The sequence below is a fragment of the Pollachius pollachius genome (genome assembly GCF_949987615.1).
Source record: "Pollachius pollachius genome assembly, chromosome: 14".
Classification (NCBI taxonomy): Eukaryota; Metazoa; Chordata; class Actinopteri; order Gadiformes; family Gadidae; genus Pollachius; species Pollachius pollachius.
Window position 1 is genome coordinate 6,972,730 of NC_136947.1, and position 27,085 is coordinate 6,999,814.

A 27,085-nucleotide genomic window follows, 5' to 3' on the forward strand; every position below is an offset into this window, starting at 1 on the left:
AACAGCTTGCGCTACAATATATAGCATAATAAAAGTCATAGGCCAAATAAATGCTTATTTAATTATAATCATGTTCTGGCACGGGCTGCTTTTCAAGACAAAAGTCATTCTGTTGGGTGTCATGGCAACAAGGCTCCCTTACACACTGCTATCTGTGTCTCACGGGGGTCTTTTCAGGGCTCTGGTCACCACTCCAGTTGTATGGCAGCTTGTGGAGGAACCGATCTCATGGTCCCCTTCAGTCCTCTTCCTTCAGCTTGTGGAGGAACCGTTCTCATGGTCCCCTTCAGTCCTCTTCCTTCAGCTTGTGGAGGAACCGATCTCATGGTCCCCTTCAGTCCTCTTCCTTCAGCTTGTGGAGGAACCGTTCTCATGGCCCCCTTCAGTCCTCTTCCTTCAGCTTGTGGAGGAACCGTTCTCATGGTCCCCTTCATTCCTCTTCCTTCAGCTTTTGGAGGAACTGTTCTCATGGTCCCCTTCCGTCCTCTCCTCCCTCCCAGCCCCCCCACTCTGACAGCTGCCCTGCGTCCGGCTGCTCTGGGCTCTCCTACCGGAGGCGGCGGCGTCCTCTCTGGCCACGCCCCCCGGCTCCACACCAGGGCAGCCCGGGGCCTCTGGGGGCCCGCACATTTTGAGCATTTTGAGCCCGCTGTCTCTTTTGACAGGAGGGAAACACTGGACTAGCAGACAGCCCAGCTGTGAGAAGAGAGTCACGTTATGGGGGGAGACTGCCCCGCTGTCTTAGGGCCGGACACCAGCACTCAGGAGGGTGGGTGGCTTGTGTTGAGGACCCAGCGCTGGAGACGGACAGTAGAGACACGGTGGAGGGAGCCGGTTTGGTCACGGGGAGAAGAGAAGGAGAAGGGTTTGGATCTTCAAAAAGTTGCTGTCGGGGGTCATCAGCTGCCCGTGTGGCGACGCAGACGTCAGAGGTCAGAGGTCAGCGGTCAGCTTCCTCACTTCATATGAGTGGGCGGGTGATAGAGGCCCAGTGGTGGGCTCTTCTCCTCATCTTCAAACGTAGGCTCTAGAGATGTGTGTGTTTAGGAGTGATGTTGGTGTGCGTGTGCGCGTGTATGTGTGTGTGTGTGTGTCAATATCTGTATGTATACGTGTGTGTGTTTGTGTGTGTGTTAGTGTGTCTATATATGTATGTGTGTCTGTGTATGTGGGCATGTATGTGTGTTTGTGTGTGTGTACGTGTGCATGTATATGGCAGTGTGATTGGCTAACACTTTAAAATAAGGTAACAATAATTAACCCTTAATTAACAATAAGTATGCTGCATGAACAAACAATTCACTTACAATTATTAGTAAGCCAATGGCTTATAATAATTTGCTAATGTTGTTGCCTACGGTATTCATTTATACATTGTTTAAAAGGGTTGGAGTTAGGGTTAACCCGACCCTTATCCCCCTAGGCGTGAAGGTTGACCTGAACCCAAACCCTAAACCCCTAAAGGTTAAGGTTAACCCAAACCCGAACCCTAGTCAATGTTACCATGAACACCCTTAGTTATCACAAACACAATATGTTAAATACCACTAGACCGTTTGCTGTTAAGTTATTGTTAGTTAATGCTTATTGCTGCATTAACTAATGTTGAATAATAGTTGATTACTGTACCCTTATTGTGTGTGTGCGTGTGTGTGTGTGTGTGTGTGTGTGTGTGTGTGTGTATGTGTGGGTGTGTGTGTGTGTGTGTGTGTGTGTGTTTGTATGTGTCAGAGATTTTCATTACAACAAATACAGGATTTTGTTTTATTTGGAGCACAGGAAACTGAGGCTGAGTCTAACAATGATGAAGGACTTAATAATTTATGAAATTCTTCGCACATGCCCAACATGCCTTCATAAATCAATTGAAGAGACATGGTAATAACCATATTCGTTTTAACTGGTCCAATTATCCAATTCTAGTGAGGGCAACCCTGTAACTCGGACTATAATGGCTTCACTGTCGACGCTGGCAGGTTGGCACTTGCACCTATCAGTTAACAGGATTTAATGTGTGTGTGTGTGTGTGTGTGTGTGTGTGTGTGCATAAGGGCGGTTCCGATGTGCAACGTTGTTATCGGACATCGGTGATATGTGATTTGCCGATGTTACGATGTGAAAAAATAGGACAGCCCTACTGTGTATGTATGTGTGCGTGCTGTGTATGTATGTGTGTGTTCGTGTTTGTGTGTGTGAGTAGTTGTGCGTGCGTCCTCGCGTGAGTGTGTATGTGTATGTGTGTGTATGTACGTGTGTGTGTTTGTGTGTGTGTATGTGTGTGTGTGTGTAGGTGGCCATTTCTGTGTGTGTGTGTGTGTGTGTGTGTGTGTGCATGTATGCGTGCGTCCCCACGTGCATGTGTATGTGTATGTATGTATGTGTGTGCGTTTTGGTGTGTTTACATGTACGTATTTTGTGCGTCTCTGTGTGCGTCTGCGTGCATGTGTGTGGGCACATGCGCGTGCGTGCGCTTGTGCGTCACTCTGCTCCAAAACCCTACGGACGGATGGCAAAGGACAAAGCCGACGTGAGTGATGACAGCGGGCTGAGCGCTACAGCTGCCGTCCACAGAGAGAGGAGACTGTCTGCCGGGGAATCAATGGCCTCGCTGAGGGATCGGGGAAGATAGGCGCGAGGGTGCCCCTCACAAAACCTTCTGCTGCAGCATTGAATGCCAAGCGCGTGTCTGCGTTGCTGAGTATTTCATGTTGGATCATTCATGGTAATGGTTCCTTTCATGTTTTTCGTTGCGCTTACACATGTTTTGACGCGTGTTATTCCGTTCTGTGACTCACGCTGTATTCACCATGAGGGTTTGTGTTTGGACATCGGAACTGCAGCGCTATTTGTTTATTTAATCCTGCACAGATGCTTTGTATCTCATCTGCATAATCCCATTGTCTGTGTGCTTGGCGAGCTCGTGTGGTCTTTGTCTCGATATCTCATCGAGTTCTGGCCAGGAATCAGCACACACCTTCCAATATTTCCAGCTGACATTCTGCTAGCACTCAAATGTCAAATGGTTCATTTTTGCCAACAAGTGTAAAAAAAGGAAGAGAATCTTAATTTTTGCATCAGCAAACCCAAAGGCCATTCTCGAGCGCTCTCTCCGCAGTAACCATGTCAGGCACTTGGCCATCACTGGGGGGAGCTAGCATGCAGTTCAACTGAGCTTCAACCGTGGATTGGACGAAAGCCTTAGAGAACACAAAAGCACAGCTGCTGAAGTCCTGGGTCAGAGGCATTACCATTGAAACCTTAATACTACATCCAGTCACATTGGACCAACCATAGCTTCCCGGATGTTGTGTTGTTCTCGGCTTGTAAAATTAGGTGCGTTTGATGCCATTTCCTCCCCCCTAATGTGTAATAATGCAGAAGGACATCGATACTTGGATCCAGCTGAGTGGATTGTCTCCAGCATCTATTTGTGGTTCCTTAGGCCGGGACTTGTAATCACATCTGGGGTGACTGCGGAGGTGTTTTGAACAGAGGGCGTTCGTCTCGCAAATGGGAGTGTGACAGCCTCTCTCAGCTGTTAGAGCCGGCGCAGTGTCCAAAACGTTGCGTTACTAATAGAAAATCATTGGTTTCCATCCTCCCTCCAGTCTGCAGGGTGCTTTCCATTCCGTTGCAGCGGGAGAGAAGAGGCATTACCGAATATTAGAACATATATAACCGGGACTGGAGTCTGGAACAATAGATAATAAGAAACTCAAATCCCTCAAAACAGAGGATCTTTTTTTTTTTGGGCGCTGCATGAGTTGAAATTGGATTTGGGTTATCTCTTTTCAAGATGTTGACGTCTGAAGGTCTTAGGATAGGGCACAACTCCCAGGCGGAAGGTTCTGGGTGCAATCCCCAATGTCTTCAGTCCACTTGTAAGCAAACCTTGAGCAGCGAGCTATATTATAGCCCTCGCCTGCTCCTTAGCCATCTATATCAGTATTCACTGCTAGTGGCTTTACCATCTCCTGAAAGATTAAATAGGATTTTATATTTAGTATTATTTAATTAATGTTACAGGGGAGCTTCCCATATCTGTGGTCCTGAATAGCAAAGTGAACCAGGCTTCCATGTTTTAACATTAACAGTATCGTATGCATAAGAACATAATGTTAACAACCCTTGTTAACACAAAACTGGGCTCATATTTATTTATTTGGGGAAGATAGTGATAATTGATGACAAAAGTTGTTGGTAATAAGAAGATGATGGTAGCCTTGATTCCCGGATTAAATCATCCCTGATTATATATATGTTCATCCCTCTCAGTGTATTGTTGTGAAGGTAGTTGAAGAGTTTCTGCTAGAACTCCCAGCACTGTGCTCCTTCCCCAGAGAACGGCTTCAAAAGACCATCTTTCTAGGAACGATTCCCGACTTGTTCCTGTGCAAAACTCGTAACAGAAAAGTAAAAGCATTCCAACAACTGCTATCGAATATGTTTTCAGCCTGGTTTAGCGGCTATGTTTGTGTACGTATATTTCTGTGTGTGCGTATGTGTGTGTGGATACATATGCATGGGTATGTGTATGTGTGTGTGTGTGTGTGTGTGTGTGCTTGTGTTTGCGTTCACATAGAGGTCTTGCTCCTAGGCGAACAATGTTTTGTGAGGGAAAGGAACTATTTCAGCTTCACGTGGGAGGAATGAAACACTGCCTCTCAAGAGCCTGGGCATCAGCAGCAGCATTCCTTTGTTTTGGGAGCTGTTTTTTCTTTATCAGCAGCGTAGGAAGAGGAGGATTTGTTTCCTGTGGGCATGCTACATATGTGTATGCGCACGCAGCATACACATACATACACACACACAGCATACACATGCAGCATACACATGCTCAATACAGCATACGTATACACAGAGCCCACACACATGCAGCATACACATAGCATACACAGACACAATCACACAAACAGCATACACATAAACACACACATATACACACACAGCATATGCACATACACACACATACAGCATACACACAAACACACACACACACACAGAGCACACAGCACACGGCATACATACACACACACACACACACACACAGAGCACACGCACACACGCACACACATACACACACACACACACACACACACACACACACACACACACACACACACACACACACACAGCATGCCCAACGTCAATTACCCTAACTTCCCTATAGAGTTAGAGATCGAGTGTGTGAGCGAGCAGCCTGTAGACCGTACTGTATATAAATATTGACCATTGTGTGTTCTCTCAGTGTGTCACATTCATCGCTGATTGGCCAGTCAGGTAGACAGGAGCGGCCACTTTGAGCTGACACCGGGTGACCGGTCTCTATATTAACCGTGGAAGGACAGGCTATGGCTATGCTAAATATAGTCCCAGGGGAGTGGACACATTTTGAGCCCGCTGTCTCTTTTGACAGGAGGGAAACACTGGACTAGCAGACAGCCCAGCTGTGAGAAGAGAGTCACGTTATGGGGGGAGACTGCCCCGCTGTCTTAGGGCCGGACAAAAGATGGTTGAAATGTTGTCGCACGGTGTAACTTATACAGCAGTGATGCATTATGTAGCAGGCTGCATTATGGAGTGTGGCAAAACACAATCTGTCGGAGATCGAAATGTGATGGTCTATAGGTTAAAGGCTGCCTTTGTGTTTGTGTGGTATCTCACTGCTTTATCGGTTTAAGTTTGGTGGATAGTTAGAATAACATATTAATCGTCTGTGAGAAATCTGAATATAAACAGAAGAAATAAACAGCAGTCTATCCTAACAACCATATGCTCAGTGTAGCCTACAGTTAAAAACAAATAAGTTATCATTATTTTTATTTTTTTCATCCGCCTGCAATGCATGTAAATCCCATCGTCATTCATTTCTAGTTAAATGAAAAGGATTACGACATTGCAGCCATGGCATACAATACATTGAAGTATACAGACCTGAGACGCAATTGGCACCCACACACTGCTCTGTACACCCAGTAACCCCTCTTGCACAGTAGCCTACCACCATCATAACCACCAGCAGCAGCCCTCCTCTCTCGCTCTCTATCTCTCTCTTGCTCTCTCTCTCTCTCTCTCTCTCTCTCTCTCTTGCTCTCACTCTCTCTTTCTCCCTCTCTCTCTCTCTCTCTCTCTCTCTCTCTCTCTCGCTCTCTTCCTCTCTCGCTCTCTCTCGATCTGCACATCGCTCTCTGTTAGTAGCGCTCTGCACCTGTGGGGGCTGGAAGCAGCGTTTATCTTCCCGCTCTTTTGTCACATTTGTCATGACTTCTGCTAAGGAGCAAAATGGACCGGCGAAGACGAGCCAGCAGCAGGAGCAGGTAGGTGGCAGTTTGTCGCTACGAAACGATCTCAGCGGCTCGTCCCTTTCTCCCCGCCTTTTTACGCCCGAAAATGCGCGTCTACCCAATTTCAATTATATGCGTTTGCCTGTCAATACATTGAATGCTCGCTTTTTTGTAATATACGTAGACAAATGATTCGCCAAGGTAGACTGTGACACGTAGAAAATAGTTGCTTTGGACTTTGTAATCAATATCAATTTTCGTCTTTGAGATGAAGGCAATGGGCGAAACTTCTGAGCGTCATGCATACGTTGATATTATGACTGACCGCACAAGTTAGCCTACTGCATGTCCACAGTCCACCTTCAACACCGTGGTCATGTCAAAGCAATGTGATAATAACTCCGTCCTTCACGGAGAAATTCGCTTTTTTTACCCCCTCACCATAACAAAATCATGTTGGTGGTCGCATGTGCGAGAGAAACGATATTGTATCGCATCATATTTTTTTCTTTCTTTCTTACTTTCTTTCATTCATTTCTCATTACTTTCTTTCTGTCCTTGTTCTTTCCCTTGCCTTCTTTCTTTTTTCGTTAATATAGGCTAATGATAAAATATGTCAGTCAACAGTGCAGATGCGTTGGCCCTGGAACACACTGGCTTCATAATTGCATGTGCCAAGCATTGCTGTGGCTCAAACACATGTGTAATGTTGTAGAAATAAATACACGGTCGGTGGGAATTAGGCCAGTCGTGCATCCACTCGAACAATACAATACAAAACCCATAACATATTCTAGTTGGGTTGGGGATATTGGCAGCTCTTGAGGATTCTGAAGAAAGAGACACAATTTTGGTTGTAGTCCAACAGAAACAGTATGAAACCAAACACAAGGACTCCAGTGCATGCCATTGCTTGTATGTAATTATTTCACCTCATTCTAATTCCTCAGCCTGTTCTGCCATTGGTGGATCTCTCGATTTCTGGATGAACTTAATGCAGGCTTATATTGAATCCTGCCCCCTGTTTACATTCTTACTCTAGATTAGTCTCTGGCTATTTTGGATGCGATGGGATTCTAGAGTCATATGTTGAAGCTTATCCATCTGTTATCTTATCTGTGTTAACTAAGAGTGAGGGAGAGAGAGAAAGAGAGACTGAGAGAGAGAAAGAGAGAGAGGGAGAGAGAGAGAGAGAGAGAGTTAGAGGGAGGGAGGGAGAGAGAGCAGGAAGTAACATGGCATGATACTAATTGGTGGTAATATGGGCAGCAACATAGTCAAGCTGACTAAACTCTCCACATTAAAAGCGCATGCGGTCTCCTTTGTACATTAAACGTGTACACTGTATACTTTACATGCAGCCAGGCAGGCACTGCTTTCGGCCGGCTCCATATCGTGGCATCAATTCTCAAACAAAAGACCCTGCCATGTTTAGACCAATCAGGGGCCAATCACAACGGTGAGCATACCCTGAACGTATAATCAGTGCTATATAATGAGGTGCTACCAACTGTAGTAATGATGTTAAGGCGACTAGCGTAGCACAAGCTCAAAGGACCGTATGGTGTGTGGGTTAAAGCACATTTTGTCTTCACAACTTCATCTGAAAGACACAAACGAGAACACTTCTCTCTACGCTTCTTTGTGAGAACAAAAACCCCAAGAGATGTGTCACTCTGCGTAATGTGTCCCATAATTGCAATATTGCAATTATAATCAAGTTGGATGAGAAAAAACTAATGAAAACTTTATTGAAAAGGATTTGAAGTACGATGCATGGAGGGTGGAACAGCTCCATCTATATAATCCCCTCTCACCCCTCCGGCCCCCTGCCGGGTCTGCCCCACCGCTTCCTGCCTCACCTTCTAAAGGTGGCAGACCTTTTTCCACCATTGCTATTTTGCTATTTTTCACTTTCTGTTCTGGAGATCATTAAGAGACACTCCCCGCTGCCAGCCAGGTAAGTCTGGGGGCGAGCCGCGCTCCAAATCCTTTCAGACGCCAGAGTTTATCCGCGGCCGGCCAGACTCCTTATGCCCCACAGTCTCCTCTACTCTCTGTCTGTTGATTGAGTCAGCGGGCGTTCAGCACTGCACGGCGCTACCTATCTTCCACCCCACTCTCTGTACACCCTGTATTCTCCCTGGCACACCGTCAGAGTCACTTTAGAAAAGGCACAAAAAGGCACTTAAAAGCGTGGACTTTTATATTTTGACATTTGGCAACGCTCTGCATAGGGTGGACGGTTTGCCTGCCAGCGTGTCAGTCTGTCACAGCCGTTTGCGGCTCCCGATGTGTGCTTTCTTGTGTTAAAAGAAGCTCTTTCTCCCGCCGTTTCTAATGCGTTTGCTTGAATATTGAGCGGTTCCCGCCACGCAGATTGGGAAGTGTGTTTCTTCCCTCGGCTGTAAGTGTGTGAGGCCGTAAAAATGAATAATACAGACGATGGATGTGGCTGCGGGAAAAGTGTGTCGGGCCCTCCTAAGGACATATGTTAAAAAATGTATCGCAGAGAGAAAATTCCAAAATGGGATAATAGTGTTCTCTTTCGTATGCGTGAATGCCAGGTCACGGAGCGAGCTATTTCTATGTCGAGTTGGGTTTTAAATATAGATGCTGGAAAAATATCAATTATTTTGGTCGGTTGACTATTTATGATTGATGACTCAAAAAGCCATATCATGTGAAATTCATAAAATAGCGTCAAAAGTGTCAAAAAAGGTAATTAATCAAATGCCACATATGACCGATGTGAGTTTTCATGTTTTTTGCACTCCCATTAGAGCGATTCACGTTGATTGATCACACCAATAACCCCATCAAAAGTCTTTAATGGAGCTTTATTTGGGCGCGTGCTATTAGGCAAGTGGTCTCTTATTGAACCATCGGCTGCATGTGGCACTCGCCCTCCCGACTCTCCCACCCAGGAAACACAAGCTGAAGAGAAGCAGACAGACATTTATCCCTCCAACCCTGGAGCAATATCCAGCTGGCATGAATTCTTAATCTCACTTGTGAAGGTCCATTATTAATTGATGGACTTCCAGGGGAGAAGTTTACCCTCATGTCCATAGTGCACTGCTTCACTTCATGTTTGACCCATCAGAGTCTGCGACTGCATTACAGCGGCCAATAGATCATGTGTCAACTAATCAAAGGTCTCGCCCTCACTGGTGGTCTTAAGGCCTCAAGGTAGCCATTCATTAAGAAATTCGGGTCGCATTGATTTCATTGTTTTGTCGTGAATCCTCTCCCGGTTCCCGCACGCTTTTTCTAAACTTACGGGAGGGCCTGGGTTTTTTTTGTCATACGAGAGTCAGCAGTAATATTAGCCCTCGCCCAAACCCCGTGCCAACCCTTTGCTGACTGCACATCTGACTCGGATGACTCTCTTGGTTCCCTTGGAAACCAGGTGGCTCGCAAGATCAGGAAAGATCCATTTCACACTTCAGCAGTGAGCGCAAGGGACTAAGAGATGGTTAGACAAAGGGAAAGTGGGACCGGGGGAATGGAGAGAGAGAGAGAGAGAGAGAGAGAGAGAGAGAGAGAGAGAGAGAGAGAGGGAGCAAAAAGTAAGAGATAACAGATAAGAGAAGAATAAAGCAGGCTTTGGTTTAGAAAAAAAAAAAAAAAGAAGATCTCCTAAAGCCCTTTTTCATGGGAAACAGAATGAAAATAGAAATGAGTGGATAGAAAGAATTAGTTGTTTTCCCTCTTGGGTATATAAACCCTTTATAGCACAGTCGGTAAGACATTCATAGAGCGTTGGGGAAAAAATGCTCATAGCTTGTTATGGTGCTATGTTTGGATAGGAAAGGAATAGAAACCGCTGCTCCTAATTTATTGATGCCGCTCTCATTGTTATCTGCTTTACTGTACGCATGCCTGCTCTTCACGCAGACCAACACAACATGACAAAGCAGGTGCCCCTCTCTGGTCTCACCCACTGGATTCATCTGGGTTTGTCAAGTATCGCTTCTGATATGCCGATATCGTCCCTTTGTCCAAACGTCACCTCTCCTGTGATTTAATTTGGTCGGATTTCCATTTTGGACGTGCCACCGACACAATTACAATAAACGTTGTTATAGTATGTCAGTATGGTTGTGTAAGCCCCGAGCTTAGAGTCAAGAGGTCTGTGTGAATGCTATGGCAGATTATTATTAGGGTGGAGGAGCAGACAGCATCTCTCACAGGGACTGCAGGGAGCTGCAGTTTGTAACAGAGTACAGTGTATTTATAATACATGGCCTTCATCCTCATATGTCCTCAGATTACTTTCTCAAGTTCTCGCTGACGATCATATTAACGGCCCAATCACGAACAGGAATGTAATGGCTTCTTTTGTACCGGCCATGGAACCATAACAGCATACGGCACATCTGTGCCAGGGATTTTACACCCCCAAGAAAAAGTAGTCAACCATTTCCCATTCAATGGTGTGTGTTTTACTCGGGCAATTACAAATAATTTCAAGCTGTGCTTTTACCAGGGACTGATTGCTGATCACCATTTCCAATGACGGCTTCATTTATTTTCCCCATCAACTTCCCCCAGCCGTTGTCTCCCGGCCGTGCCCCAGACCCAGACCCCAGCAGCTGAAACAACCCGCCTGATGTGTGCCAACGCGGGCCATAATCTCCCTGCGTGGTGCCGCTGAATGGCCTCATTCAGGCTGTGGTTGACATCATTAGACCCCATGCCCAGCTCTTGTCATTGCTTTGTCTGGGGACCAGGCCGCTTTTCATTCAACGACACCCTGCGTCGTGTTATTTATCTATTGATTCAGATGGGCTTTCCTTTGACGACAGAAAAAGGTATTTGCGTGGACGTCAGTCACGTTTTCTATCGAGCGAACCAAGTAGTGTGAGTGCCGATCAGACCGTGTATTTAACACTCACAAAGCGGGGTGTTTGCTGAATAATTTGGAAGCGGCAGGTTAGTGGAGACGCACAATGAGCAAATTGAAAATGTTAGGGTGGCAGGGAAGTTGGAAATGAATATTCACGTGCACCTCCCAGCTAGAGTATCAGCAGCGGGGGCCCTGTTTTGTTGTTGTGTTTGTATTGTCGGGAATAGATCCATCTCTGTCATTTACATTTCATTAGCCCTGGTTGGGTTCACGCCATGGCAACACCAAATACTCTGTTTGACAAGGGTCTCTAGTCCTCTTCTATTTCATGTTCCCCACTTTCCAGAAATACCGCCAACTCTTCACAAAAGATGACAGAAAGAGGTTCTCTTAAGGTCAGACGCTTGAATTGTCATTTAGCTAAATATGAGAGCTTGTCTCTGTTCTCGCCAATGTGTGATAAAACAGCGGATTAATATCCCGGAGAAATGCAACCTTCCAGCTTTATCTCCACATCCTGTTTTTATGAAGCAGTAAATCTCCATATTGATGCGCTTGCTGTTGTACACTCACTCTCTGCCTTCCCCATTGATTTGCCTAACCGTGAGGCGAAATGGACTGCAAACAGTACTAACACACACACACACACACACACACACCCATACACACACACACACACTCACACACACACACACACACACACACACACACACACACGCACTCTTCACACACTTTTGATGAAAATCTAGAAGGTCCCCAAAGATTTTCATTTAAATAAATGTCAGTTAAGTCACTACGCTGAACGAGGTTCCACGATGGTGTAGGGACATTTGCAGAATTATTAAGGAACGAACTGGGTCCCGGTGGCCACTCTCCTGCAGTTCATATCGCAAGCGGCGCAGTCAGTGACACGTTTTTCATCACCCAGCAGTACCTCCAGAACTGCCAGAGAGGGTATCGCGGTTAGAGGCTTGATTCGCGTCCCCGGCTGGAACGGGCTCCTCGGGGCCAGGAACAGGTCTCGTAGTCAGAGGTATAACGTCTTTTAATTATTTTTCTATAACTGAGCTGGTGAATAAGCTATTGGATTTCAGGCTGCTGGGAAGCACCAGTGCTCTTATGGAGGAAGGACTTACGATTGACGGACTAGAGAGCCCACAGCAGGCTCTCGAACATCCGCTCATACCTTTGAAGGGAGAGTGAGGACCTTAGAGCTGGGTGATTATTCAACTTTTAATCGTAATTCGAATTTATGGTCAATAATCGATTTTTTTTTTAAAGAAAATCGATTATTGAATTGTTATTATTATTATTATTATAATTTTTTTAAAGATTAAAATGTCAACATGGCAGCATTTGCTGAACGGGTTAGCCGAAAGGGTAAATCCAAAAATATATATATGTTCTTCATTTATAGAAGAAACATCGATTAAAATCGATAATCTGGTTTGGTTTGAATTGTTTTTAGTCCAAATCGCCCAGCCCTAACTGACCTCTGACCTCTGACCTCTAGAGCCAATGATAAAGTCAAAAGCCTTCTTCTCGTCTTCGCTCCCTCCACCGTGTCTCTACCGTCCGTCTACAGTGAGGGCCGCGCAGGGTCCTCAACACAAGCCCCCCCCACCCTCCTGCGGTGACCAGCAGCCCGCCGGCCCCTAGAGGCACCGGGCTGCCCTGGTGTGGAGCCGGGGGGTGTGGCCAGAGAGGACGCCGCCGCCTCCGGTAGGAGAGCCCAGAGCAGCCGGACGCAGGGCAGCTGTCAGAGTGGGGGGGCTGGGAGGGAGGAGAGGACGGAAGGGGACCATGAGAACGGTTCCTCCACAAGCTGGAGGAAGAGGACTGAAGGGGACCATGAGAACGGTTCCTCCACAAGCTGAAGGAAGAGGACTGAAGGGGACCATGAGAACGGTTCCTCCACAAGCTGGAGGAAGAGGACTGAAGGGGACCATGAGAACGGTTCCTCCACAAGCTGGAGGAAGAGGACTGAAGGGGACCATGAGAACGGTTCCTCCACAAGCTGGAGGAAGAGGACTGAAGGGGACCATGAGAACGGTTCCTCCACAAGCTGCCATACAACTGGAGTGGTGACCAGAGCCCTGAAAAGACCCCCGTGAGACACAGCTAGCAGTCTGTAAGGGAGCCTTGTTGCCATGACACCCAACAGATGGACTTCTCGTGCCTGCTTTTAAAAAGCTTCTTTGCGTTCGTATTAAAAGAACTTTGTACAATTGTAAATAACAGCCTTTTTAGAAGACTTTTTCCAGTTCTACCATACTTGTGCATAATAAAAGATGATTAATTCATTCATTTGGAGTAATTCATTTGTGTTTTGTAGTAGGGTCAGTCATTTCAATCCTTATTATTCAAGCAAATGAAAGACCTAGTGTTCTAATGGCCTTGATTCTTTGCTTTTCTTTCACTTTTACATTTCCTGTTCTTCCTTGGCACACATACATCGAGATCCAAGTCAAAACCTTGCTATGAGGCAATTTCTTTGAAAATAGATATTATGATCAGATAATAAGAAAAAAATACGGAAATATCAAATGGAAGGTGGTTCTCTGATAACATAACTGCTGTCTACTATTTATAAAGCAATTTGAATGATCCTTCATTTAAACAGTGAATAGCCCAACTGCTTATATCAGAGAACCTACATATGTTTAAAAAGAAGCTTGACATCTAAATGCAATTGCAATCATTTTGAAAAGATACAATATCACAAAAAATGTAATTTGGTAGAAGTTTTTCCATACTCTCAAACTATAATATCCTCTCTTCCATCAATTTCCGCTTTCTTCCATCTGGTAGCTGAAGCAGATCCTGATAAGCCAAGATAGAGTATTTCATTACCTCCATCAGTTACTCTCATTTCATCGCAGTATCGTCAATGGTATGGCAAAACGGGCAAGGAAAACCATACGTCAAAAGCAATTCAGATGTATATATGTTTGTGTACGTGTGTGTGTGTGTATGCGTGCGCGTGCATGTGTGTAATCTTTCTTCGACATTAACCCGTCTAAAGCCTTGTAATGTGTGCGCCAGACATAAGTTTGGACTTTTGAACCCTTCATTGGATCACACAGAGACCTGTCAGCTACCCCACATAACACAGCAAAGGGTGGGGAATATGATTGTGATGATGATATGATTTTCTGCTATACTACCATCCCCAGTAATATAAAAAAAAAAAGCATATATGGGCTTACAACAGCGAAAAGTGCTTGCCGGTTCCTAAATTGCAGTCTGGGGTGCTGCACTTATAACAGCCTGCGGTCGTGTGGACTTAGCTGCTCACTCCATCATCTGTCCAGCCCCGGCTCTGGGCCCCTGAGTGCTAAGAGAGCAGCTCCATGTTTGGCTGACTGCGAGGATGATCTCTGTGCTTCACGAGCGGGGCCGCCAGGGTGGACCTACAGGGGCTCTTAGCAGGGACAGTTTGGGAACGCCCAGAGAAAAATAGCGTTTTGGCCGCAGCTGTTGCAGAGAAACTGTTTTGTTTCGGTGTGTGTTAGGGTATGCGGTGTGTAACTTTGCCGTTGCCCATGTGTGACCTGTTTGGATTTGAGTTGGTTCGTTTCTTAATTAAAATCACACTAGATGGATTCCTGTACTGAATATCAGCATGGCTGTGAATCCTTCAGAGGAACGAGGACGCAGTCTGAATGGCGTATATATAATCAAAGCCTTCACACAACAGTTCTACAACTGCTATGCGTTAGCTAACACTAACACTATTCCCAACACGTTATGATCTTTTCGTTGATTTAATCGTTTATTTGGCCCTGCCAACAGAAATAGTTCCGCAACTGGAATGGGACTAAACTGTTGCCAAGCAACACAAGAAACATGCATTCTAGCTTGCTACTGTGTGTAGGTCTAAACACATGACTTGCAGCCAGCTACTTTGTATAGTGTACATTTACCTGTGTGTGTCAGTTTATTGAGCCGTCAGTGAAATATGGGTCTGCTGTCACTTTGTGCCACTTGTGATTCAGCTGAGGGGCAAACTGGCGGTATGCCCGAGAAGTATTCAGGGTTTTGTCTTCCTCATTGTCCTCTCTTGACAACCCTTCATACTTTAACTAAAATTGTATGTGTGGAAATAGGCTCATCTTTGAGTTGCGTAGTTTGTTACAATGTAAGATTAATAATGATTGCTAATTTAACTAATTGTTATTGGAAACACCTGTACTGTGGACTGATACATGTATAGTTAAAAGTCCCAGCGCTGTTACACTCTTCATCAGCACTCATGGAAAACCTCATGTCAAATCTAATGACGGGGTTGGAACTAACTGTTGCATAATATATAATGAATATTCTGCCTGTCTTTTCTGACCCATTTTGTTTTGCTATGATCATGAATAACACAGTCATTCATCATAAGGTCATGTGCGCCACATTGGGAACGCTGATGTTTCTGATAATACGACGCTCTGTGAATTCACACCCCATTGAAACACTTTAAAAGGTTTATGCGCAGCACAGAGCTGTTCACTAACAATATGCACTCGTCTGCTTCAGGAGGCACACGAGAGCTGTTACACATCGTTATAATGTGTGCAGATATGCGATGGGTCGCAATTTTCTGTTTAAATTAGATTGGAGTGTGTGTCAGCACTAATCTCGGGGTTCAGCGAGGTTTGTGTGTGCGTTGGTCTTCTTCCAGTCTGAGGCTATGTGTTGACTTTATGTGTTGACGCTGTTTGTTGACGGTGTGTGTCGATTGTGTGTTTGCTTGGCAGGACCTGGTGGGCAGTGCCCCGCCCCAGAGGAACTGGAAGGGCATCGTTATCGCCCTGCTGGTCATCCTCATCATCTGCTTCCTCATCGTCACCTCCGTCATCCTGCTCACCCCGCGTGAGTATACACACGTGCATTGCGCACATGCACACACACACAGGCGGGCATGGACGCACACACGCACGCAAGTGCACAAGCGCACGCACACAAGCACACAAACACAACCAACGCAATATTATGTACGGCTGGCACACATACAGCTATACACACTCAGACGGTAGGCGATGGTACACACACACACACACAGTCATCACACACACACATACACACACGCAGGCATGCACACACACACACACACGCGCACACACACACATACACACACACACACACACAAATACACACACACACAAACACAACCAACACAATATTATGTACGGCTGGCATGCATACAGCTACAAACACTCTGGTACACACATACACACTGGAGCTCTGGTACACACATACACACGTGCACTGAAAACTAGTGTGGTATGCACAAATACACACCCAAACCAACAGCTTTTACAAACCCCAAACCAACCAAAATAATAATGGTTTGGTTTCTAATGACTTCCCCAATTCCGGTAGGTGTGGCTAGGTGTTTTCAATTGTCAGCCCATTCCATGTAAGGAATCATCATTTATAGATTTTTCCGGGTCAGATTGCATATTGGTTTTTCACAAAGGCGAGGTCATCCTCTCACCAGATAATGGGCCTTTTAATGTGTAATGCCATTCAGGTCTTTTTAATGGAGATGATTATGCAGTAATAGCCCCGGCCATTTGTCAAATTGGCACGGCATCAGAGATGCCATTTGCCTGGTGTTGGGAAATGAGCGCTCTCCCTCTGATTCTAGAGACTCGCTCGCTGGGCGGGAGCGATCCTCCTCTGGTTTCAAATGTCTGTTAAGGCTCAAACACTTTCCTGCGACTACGTATTTATGGAGCCAGATCTCTCTGACTCTACATGCACCCCCAGAAGGATCCATTTTCTCTGTCTGTCTCTCTGTCTCTCTCTCCCTCTCTCCGTCTTCCAACGCTGTGGGACTTTGCTGTCAAACACGCCACCGACTTGTGTGCTTTCGTCGCTGTTATACCTTTCGCTTCGTAGACAGACAGGTTAGGATGGCTTATTATACGCCATCTCCCATCTCTCTCTCCCTGTGTCTCCTTCTGTCACTCGCTCCCTATCTCTCATCCTCGTCCTTTCTCTCTGTTGCTCTCTCGCTCTTTCTGTCGCTCTCTCTCCCACCTGAGCTTCAGCTGTCAGCTTCTGATCTCATTGGGAATTTTTAGGAACGAGAGCGAGAGAAAGCTGTCTGCTCCTTGCTGCAGATCAATATAGGCGCTACCTTCCTTCTTTGCACCTGCTTTCAAATCACCGATATGAGGAAGTAATCGGAATTCCTCCCCCCGCTAACTCTCTCTTTGGGAAGTGCACACAATTTACAGTCGACTCAGAACAACGCAGTCGTGACCCACCTGAGCACGACGATGCATGTGAAGAAAAGCATATACAATATGTTGTTAATCTCCCCCACACCCAGGTTGTCCTGCTTTTTCTTTGAAACTAGAAACGTCACCCACACAGCGAAACCCCCCAGTGCGCTGAGAGACGCAACAGGGGGTCATAACGGCTCATAGCTCATACTTTTTAGTCACGATTTATGCATTTTGACTCGTACGATTTATTCCCGATTCCTACATTAGGACTTGTACGTTTTAGTCCCGATTTCTGCATTTGGACTCGTACGTTTTTTTCCGATTGATACACTTGGACACGCACGTTTTCGTCCCGATTTCTTCATTTGGACATGTATGTTTTAGTCCAGATTTCTACATTTGAATGCAACCATTTTTTAGTACGTCATTGAGCACATGGAGCAAACACTTATACCTCGTCCTTGTCTCTTTTCATTGTAAACATGCTTCTCTGTGGTGGCGTCCGTTACAGGGGAAGATGACAGCATGGCCCTGAAGAAGAAGGTGACCGTGGAAGACGTGTTCGGCTCGGCGCTGCACATCCATCACCCTGAGGGCACGTGGCTGAGTGGTACGTAGCCTCAAGCTTTGATAGAAAATACATTCGATGCATCCTCCTGTGGATGGACAAGGCTACGGCCACTTGTCTAGCATAAGAATGCAAGGGTTGGGTTAGGTTTGAGGGTAAAGTACACCTCAAAGTGGAAGAATCTCCAGATTTTTATTTTAATAAATGTCTGTTATGTCATTTTACAATTACATTTGCATTTACTGTACATTGAGGGCATTTAGCAGACGTTTTTAACCAAAGCGACTTATGATAAGTATTTTTGTCTGAAGAAAGAGAAACAATATATCGCTGTCGGTACAGTAAGGATGTTCATAGAACCGAGTGCCAAGCACTAACAGTTGTTTGGTTAACCCATTCCCCGTATACAACAATGATAGCTAGGATAAGATACTACACAATGCTAAGTGCTTTTTTTTAAGTGCAAGCACATACAACACACAATAAGTGCTATGTCACTATCTATCACTGAATGTGGTAGCACAATGGTGGTTGAGCCTAGGGCCCACTTATGAACGCCCATGCATTTGCAATATTATGAATGCGATGAACTAGACAGTTTGGACTTTTTGAATGAAAATGGCCACTTATCGACAAAAGTGTTGCCCAAGGGGGTCGGCTAATAGATCGAAACAGAAATATTTGAACTACCGCTTCAGTAACATTATTTTACCCAAAGGGGATGCATGCATTTGAGAAAAGATTGGTTGCATAATAATTATAGTCCTTATGTGCTTATGCAGTCTCTGACCTGACCTGTATCATGTGACAAATCAACTTCCAAGGACCGTGATCCAGATTACATAGACCCTCCATGGTTTTCTAATGGCGCATTTCCACCGGAGGGTGCGGTAACGTTCGCTTCGCCTCAGTCCGGTAGTGAGGGGGCGGTATAGCCGTGCCCAGTTCCGAGGTCGCGTTTCCATCGCCGACAGTACCCTTGTGGTAGGCCGGATGTCGATCGCCGCGGCAGCTACGTAAACATCATGACATCATAGTAGCGTGACACAGTGTAGCCTGCTCAATAAATACAATAAATAAAATAAAAACAATAAAAACTGCTCCATCAAGCTCCCTCTGCACTTCTTCCTCCCCAAGAATGCAGAGGAACGTCTCTACCTCCTTGTTCGCCCAAGTTAAAGTTTTGCACGACATGTCCATTGTCCAGAATAATATCTTGCGGGGACTGTTTGTTTGTTTTTATCCCCATGTCGCCCGGAAGTGACGAATCTGTTGACCAATCAATGGAGGGCGTGTATAGCTCGAACTTGCCGGCACCCTTTCAGGCGTCTCAGTACCCGAACGGAGGAGTACTGCGAGACGAGTGCGAGACGAGTACGGCTCAGTATGGCTCAGTCCGGGTAACGCCCACTTTTGTGGGAACACGATCATAGCCGCACCTTTGCGAACCGAACCGAACCGCACCCACCGGTGGAAACGCGCGATAAGGCTCATTGTTCAGCTCACTGCCCCCTGCTGGCAGAGACAAACGGTGTCAAACTGTGCCAGCCAAGAGGCTGAAGTAAGACTGCTTGGTGTATTGATCAGGGATGGGAAGAGGTACTAGTAATTACCCCTGGAGCTATTGATACCGACTCTATCAGGCTATTGATTGTTTCAAGGGTTTAACGTTATAGATAGAAGACGGCAGTAGCACCAACCTTGTGCATGTGAGCTTGTATAAAGAGATGTTGGCTGATATAAAGAAAACATCTTTAGAATGGACTTCCAGTATGACAGATCGTTTCTAAGAGCTAGCAGTGTGAAGAGGGGTTGCTGATGGGTTACTTTCTATCAACCGTGTAAATGAAAAATGTAAATGTAAAATAAATGCAATTTTTCTGCCAGAAATATATTTAACAAAAAACACTTTCTCAAAGTGGGTTGTTGGTGAACTGTGCTTCTTTCTCCCAGCGTGTTTACTAGGTTTTAGACAGGATTCCTAGCCGAATGCATCTTCAAATGTACGGACTCATACGTATTTAGAATATAAAGAATGGGTGAACTACCTATGACGATGGTTTTAACACGAGCAACCCAACATCAAACGCCGGTTGCAGATTGTCCACATTCAAAATCAGATGTACGCGTATAGACAGGATGAGCTCATTCCCTCCCCTATACTCTCACCGTATCCTGCTGCGATTTATTGTTTGTTTGACGTTAGGGCCCATGTTAAGCGCTTTTATTGTTTAGCCCAGAGCCGTCTTGTTACAGGAGAAATGGTTGTAAAAGAGTGCCCGATGGTCAAGTGGCAGCTTGAACTCCTTCCATAAAGCAGCTTGGCTGAGATATTGATCAAAGAGAACTCTGGGTTGGGACTCGATGGTATCTGATCCTACTGCCAGAAGCCCCCACGGCACGAGTCACACTCGGCCTCTTGTACATCAAACTCTTACCTCAGACTCTCGCCTCGCACGTGCGCTGTGCTGCGGAGAGGTAGTGTGCCAGTACGCTGTACCCAACGTTGCACTCTTCAAGCCATGCATATCTTAAGCCTCATAGCATAACTGCTTCTGTCATATTTGAAGGTTCATTTGGTATTTAGCTTCAACAATGCACGAGTCAAATAGAGGACTTAGGCAGATAGTTATTATAGAATTTAAAAATCTCTCTGATCTGGAGAGTAGAGTTGTGTTAGATATCAAATTTGGCCAATATATGGCTTGAGGCCAACGATATTCTGTCAGAATGTACCAGCTTTACTGTCTGGCGCTGGGAGAAATACCGATAGCTACCATAATTATATGCTTGCTGTCGCAAAAACTACACCTCCACATCCACCACAACACCACCGCCTCCACCACCACAACTACAACACGTCTTCATCTGTTTTTACTTACTGTGACAGCTATTGTTATTGATGGCACATCGCTACTGCCGTCGACAGCTGTTCTGTTAACTTACATCACAGTAAGGTGCTGTTATGATGACATTCGTATCAGAGGGAGCTGTTGATGTCGAGGCGATGGGAAGGGTGAAAAAGTGCGAAAGGTGAGACGTCTGGTTAAAGTCACCCTATCTACAGCAGTGCAGTGTAGATAGGGTGATGATACTTAGCTAATAGTACTTTGCTAATAGTGCTAGGTGTGAGAACAGTGTCTCTGAACGGTGTGTGAACCAAGGCTTTCTGGCAATCAGACTGCGCCGTCAAGGCCGCTGCAATGCTTCATACGCATTAGCTTGTCGTCGCCTAGTCAAATCACATCAGCTTGTTTTGTATAATTGTATTATTTAATATGCACTACAGAGCTACGGTTAAAAAGGCATTGCCAATTTCTGAGAAGGCGTCTGTGTTTCATTTTCTTCCCTACTTAGTTCAGAGCCGCTTGTTTAAATGCAGACGTTATGCCACCGCCATCTCTTTCTGCGTTCCAGAGTGGAACTTTTCCCCCTTCCTTTAAAGATGGTCTGTTTGATTGATGGGAAGCAAAAGTAGCAGGCGGCAACAAGGCCAGAGTGCAGTCCCCAAAGCAGATGGGAGAAGCTAATTAACTTCACTAGCATAACATTCATGCTGTCGCCACTGCTAAACCACCACCACCTCCTCAACCTCCACCACCTCCTCCACCACAACACCACCTACACTAACACAACAACAACACGCACAACACGTCTGTGTGGCTTAAAACACCTCACCTCACGTCCGTGCACTGCTTCGTACGGTCAGAGCTCACACCGCCCGCTGTAACGACGGCACCGTGGGAAGAACAACACCCTATTCTCCAGCGTCCTACTTAGCCCGAGTGTGCAACTGCGTCTTTTTGCTGTAATGATCACAACTGTGTTCCCGCAAACAGTCTCCAGGTGATATCCATTAGCTTTTGTTAACTTTTGTGAAACTTTGGAACATCCTGGTACATCCGGTGCTAGGTCTTGCGAATGTGTCCTTCAAAGTGAGGGTCAGCATCTTAATCTGACAGGAGATCCGACTCTGGGGTCTGTTGATTGAGTTACTTTAACACAATCAACAGGGATTTGCAGGTATAAAGACCTTCCCTGAAATGAAATCCAATAGGCGTGTACTTCAGTGTTCCGCATCAATATTTTGTGGGATATTATTTTTGCAGCGTTGCATACCGGCTCCCTGCAGCTCTTTGATTACCGCCATGCTCTACAGTCTGCAGACCTCCTGACCTCTGGGTCTCTCGATGTAGAGTTCCAGGCTGCTCTTAATTAATAATTGCCGGCAAGTTTAGCCTAAGCCCAGTCTCACATACTTCTGCTAGAACAAAAAGAAACTGGGAGATAAAACGACAAATTCTTCTTTTTGTCTTTTCGAAAGATGTTTGCTTCATTAGTTTGAGGAAAATAAATGCGGTGATGAAAGGAAAGAAAAACAGCCAGAGGCATGAATTTAGCTTTGTGTGCAGCTAGCGCTAACGGTTAGCGGAGCGTTGGTGTGGAGAGTGATGTAAACAAGCCGAGGTTTGTGGAAATGTTATGCTCAGAAGGTAGCGTTCAGATGGTAGGACCACATATTTGTTTCTTCACTCACTCCTTCACAGTAGCGCACACTATTGCATCTTGGTCAGCATTTGGATTGGTTACCGATTCAGATAATTTACTTTCCCTTAAATTTCTTTAATATAGAAGCATATCTGCTAGCTGCCTCAATGCAATATCACTGCACTACAATGCTGTCATGCGATATCATTCAAAATGCTCGAGCGGCATTGCACAGATGAGCCGCAGTAATAGAATTACTAACCCTAATTAAGTTGGCTGGGTCGGGATGTCCTGGACTGAGCTCACACCAGCATTCACAACCTGTTAGTGTCCAGCCCTGCTCCAAATTGGCGGTGAAAGTGAATTGGATTGCACTGCCTCCTGCCAGCACGCAGGAAGACAAAATGTCAACGTCTGATAGTGTTGAAATTCATCTGGCCGGCATGGGAGTAAGCAAAGCTGGTGACTGGCCCTTTAGTGCCTCCCCGTCTGTCCTAGCAGTTAGGCCTGTGAATCCTAGCTCTCAGCCTCACACATAACGCTGGTTATCGTCCCCTAAGGACTCCGAAGGGCTGTGTGGAAGCAGCGCATCTGACTGTTTAAAATCGTCTGCGATGTGGTAAGTGTTAACACATCAGATAATATTGCCGTGGTAACTGCTCAAAAGGAAAGCTCCCTTGGGGGGGGGGGTATGTGTGCGGTGTGTGGAACGGTTTGTGGAACGGTGGGGGACATGATGCGGCACTTTGGCACTGGGCCAGAGGGCAGCGACATCAGGCCGTGTGTGTGTGTGCGTCTGCCCGGTGAGGAGTGGTGACCGGGATGCACAGCGATGGCCGACTGATGGCCTCAGCTCAGGATTTAGAGGCGGGTTGCCTAGTAACCGGAAGGATGCTAGTTTGATCCCCGGAGTGTCGAGGTGTCCTTGAGCAAGGCACCTGACCCTAACTGCTCACGACGAGCTCGCTGTCGCCGGATGTGTGTGTGGTCGACCCGCCGTTGGTGTATGAGTGTGTGTATGAACAGTTGTAAGGATGATAGTTTGATCCCCGGCTCCTCCTAGCTGAGTGTCGAGGTGTCCCTGAGCAAGGCACCTGACCCTAACTGCTCACGACGAGCTCGCTGTCTCCTTGTGTGGTCGACTCCACCGTCGGTGTGTGAGTGTATGTGTGAATCATTGTAAGACGCTTTGGATAAAAGCGTCTGCTACATTCCCTAAATATAAATGCTAATGTGAACGACCGGTTTAATGGCAGCACTCCATCGTCCGGTCGGTGTTGTGCATGACAAGCACGTCTCAGAGACGGGGAGCACAATGGGAGTGGATTTTAAGTCACTCAGCGGATGAGGAGCCTGCGTTGCCTCTGTAACGGTGAGCTCTTCCCCTTTGTGTGTTCGCCTCTTCTTTGCCTTTTCCCCAGACAATGAACTGCTGTTTCGCTCAAGGGAAGGCCACGTATTCAGACTCAACATGGACACAGGGGAGAAGCACATTCTGGTGAACAGCAAGATGTTTGTGAGTAGTGTGAGGCCGTGTCCTGTGTTCGACCCTGCGTACAACACACCCTACGCACTGGAGCTCAATCGGGTGGCAATCTTTGATAACGCTTTCTGTTCCTGCCTAGGAAACATACAAAGCCACCAAGTACCAGCTCTCCCCTGACATGCAATACGTGCTGCTGGCCTACGGTGTGACTCCGGTAAGACATTGCTAACCAGAGCGTTTACATGCCTTACCTTCAAGGTTCAGGGTTCAATGAGTGTGTCACTCTTTCGGTCTCTGTTTGTATCTCTGCAGGCCTACCAGCACTCCTACGCAGCCAGCTACATTGTCTGCAGCCTCGTGACCCCGTGAGTCTCACCTGTTCTTGTGCAATCTGGTGGAGAGAGAGAGAGAGAGAGAGAGAGAGAGTTCTTGTTCTAGCTCTAGCTCTAGTTCTAGTTTAAGCTGTAGTTCTAATTCTAGCTCTAGTTTTAGCTCTAGTTATAGTTCTAACTCTTGTTCTAGCTCTAGATACTGCTTTTGGGTTCTGTTATTTCAGTTACTCATATATCTCCATCCCCCCCTCCCCCACTTCCCCTTTGCTCCAAATTTCTACTGAGCTGAGCAAAGTTAGCTTGGGCTAAAATAGGCTGTGGATGATTGATGAGGCCCACAGTCAAAAAGTTAGCCAAGCCTAACGGTTCACTGTGTAACCACATAGAGATGATGAAGTACAGGGCAATACACAATATTCATATTTCTCTAAAAATATATATATATTTGAGTAAAACACAATACAAAAAGTTTCTCATCACTAACTGTCTCACTGTCTTTCTCTATTGTACAAATACACACACACACACACACACACACACACACACACACACACATACACAGATCAGATGACTGAAAGTTTGTGTTAGAATGACACGGCTAGTATACTGTGTGTAACAAGTACAACAAGACTGACCACCACCACCGCCACCACCGACCCTGTGTTATCTGCCCCCCCCTCAGGCAGACATGGAGCCTGAGACCCACTAAAGAAGACCTGGCTGCCCTGCAGTACGCCGGATGGGGCCCCCAAGGCCAGCAGCTGGTGATGAGCCCTTTCAAAACGCAGTCAGATCACTACTTGTTTGGATGAAACATTATCAAGGGTTGCCAGCCCATGGAGCCGGCCTCTTTCAAGTCCTTTTCTGATGAATATCAATGAGTTTCACTGACAACGGTGACAGCCAGTTGATCTGCAGCTAATCTATCTTTCTGTTGAGGATTTCCTTTGGTTTGATTGTGTTATTAGTCATAGATTATGATGTGATATTGTGTTTCTTTTCTTGTTAGTGAGGAACAGGGATGTGTGCTGTGTTGGACAGGTTGTTGTGCCAGGGTCTCACTGGACGGGCCCACTGGTTTTGTTGTGGTTCACCTGGTGTGTTTTGGCTGGACACACGGGCCTCTGCGGCTTCCAGCGCCAGATGGCATCTTTGTGGCATGTCCCATCAACGGCTCTGTCCTGCCGTTGCTAGTGTTTGTGTGTGTGTGTGTGTGCGTGTGTGTGTGTGTGCGTGTGCGTGCGTCAATGTGTGCACGTGTGTGTTTGCGTGTGTGTGTGTATGTGTGTTTGTGTGAGCGTGTGTGTTCATCAGTACGTGCAAGTGTGTGTATGTGTTAGTCTTTGCATGTGTGTGTGTGTGTGCGTCGGTGCGTGCGCCTGTGTGTGTGTGTGTGTGTGTGTGTATGTCTGTATGCGTCTGTGTGTGTATGTGTGCGTGTGTGTGTGCGTGTATGTGTTAATTAAATATAAGGTTAAAATAATTTTACTTCACTTTATTGGTGTGAATGGTTTATCTTTGGCTGATTGGACTCTGCTTAACACAATAGCGTTTTTCTAATCTTTGCGTGAGATTGTTAGCGTGAACGCTCAACAGTCTTCATCAGGCCATAATGTGTACGCAGCATGTCTCAACAGCATCAGTCATCCGATCCATTAGGTTTGGTCCCCTTTCCCTAAGAAGCTATTTGCTTGTTTTCTCAATTTATCTTGCGATAAACGTAGCATGTGATTCATTTAGCTTAGAAAGAGAAAAACGACGGAAACAGCATCATGAGTAAAGAATCGTTCTGTGTTCCCCCGAACACGGCCTCTCTCCTTGCCTTCATGGATCATCCATCCGGCTTTCAATGCTAATAACGCACCTAAGGTCTTACTTGGAATTCATTGGATAATACTCAGGGGTCATGTGACTAAAAGGTCAGGGGCTTCTCTCTTCCATCTCTGTCTCATCACCCCCCCCCCCCCCCCCCCCCCTCCACCCCCACACCTCCCGATGCATTTGTCACAAAGCTAGAAGCAATTTATAACAGAAACTATTTCCTCCGGACATATGGGTGAGATGACTGTGTCGGAGTGTCAGGCTCGGATAGGACTGTGTGCACTCTGGTATCAGTTGCAGAGGGAGGGAGAGAGAGAGGGAGAGAGAGGGAGAGAGAGAGAGAGAGAGAGAGAGAGAGAGCAGGAAGTAGCATGGCATGATACAAATTGGCGGTTATATGGGCAGCAACATAATCATACTGGGACAGAGAGAGAGAGAGAGAGAGAGAGAGAGAGAGAGAGAGAAAGAGCGAAAGCGAGAGTCAGGGAGAGAGAGAGAGTCTGAGAAAGAGAGAGAGAGAGTCGGAGGAAGAGGGAGAGAGAGGGAGGGAGAGAAAGCTAAAGAGAGAGAGATGGAGAAAGCAAAAGAGAAAGATAGAGATAGAGAAAAAGAGAGAGAGAGATCGTGTGGTGTTGGGCTTATTAAAACTTCAGCGATTACTCTACCATGACAGAGCAATCAGCGAGGCTAGGCTGGGTTAACACGCGCACATAACCACGCAAACAGACGTAGTCGAGCGCGTGCACTCATGCACGCGTGCAGGCACACACACAGGTACACACACTCATACACACACATGAACAAACGTGCACAAACACACACACACACACACTCACAAATCTGTCGGTAGATGAATTCACTAATTGATATAATTTGAAATAGCAGTTTACAGGGTTTTTTTTGAACAAACTTTGAAGGAGAAAGCGAAGGCTGGGACCTCTGATACGGGCCCACGCACATAAGGCCATTAGCATGCTAGACGCGCTGCCTTGATGCACGCTTACACTTTCATGTCCCCGCCCACTTT

The 27,085-nt window shown here is 46.1% G+C and overlaps 1 protein-coding gene across 1 annotated transcript in view; it reads left to right on the forward strand.

Moving 5' to 3' along the window:
- Nucleotides 1-27,085, forward strand: part of LOC307086436 (A-type potassium channel modulatory protein DPP6-like) — a gene marked incomplete at both ends in the record, with an annotated part of 72,763 nt that overhangs the window by 28,816 nt on the left and 16,862 nt on the right. Inside the window, 6 exons of the mRNA XM_079751648.1 lie at nucleotides 15,885-15,999; nucleotides 17,875-17,973; nucleotides 23,841-23,935; nucleotides 24,045-24,119; nucleotides 24,218-24,270; nucleotides 24,920-25,001. Of these exons, the coding sequence (XP_079607774.1) occupies nucleotides 15,885-15,999; nucleotides 17,875-17,973; nucleotides 23,841-23,935; nucleotides 24,045-24,119; nucleotides 24,218-24,270; nucleotides 24,920-25,001 (519 nt within the window). The remainder of the gene's footprint in view (nucleotides 1-15,884; nucleotides 16,000-17,874; nucleotides 17,974-23,840; nucleotides 23,936-24,044; nucleotides 24,120-24,217; nucleotides 24,271-24,919; nucleotides 25,002-27,085) is intronic.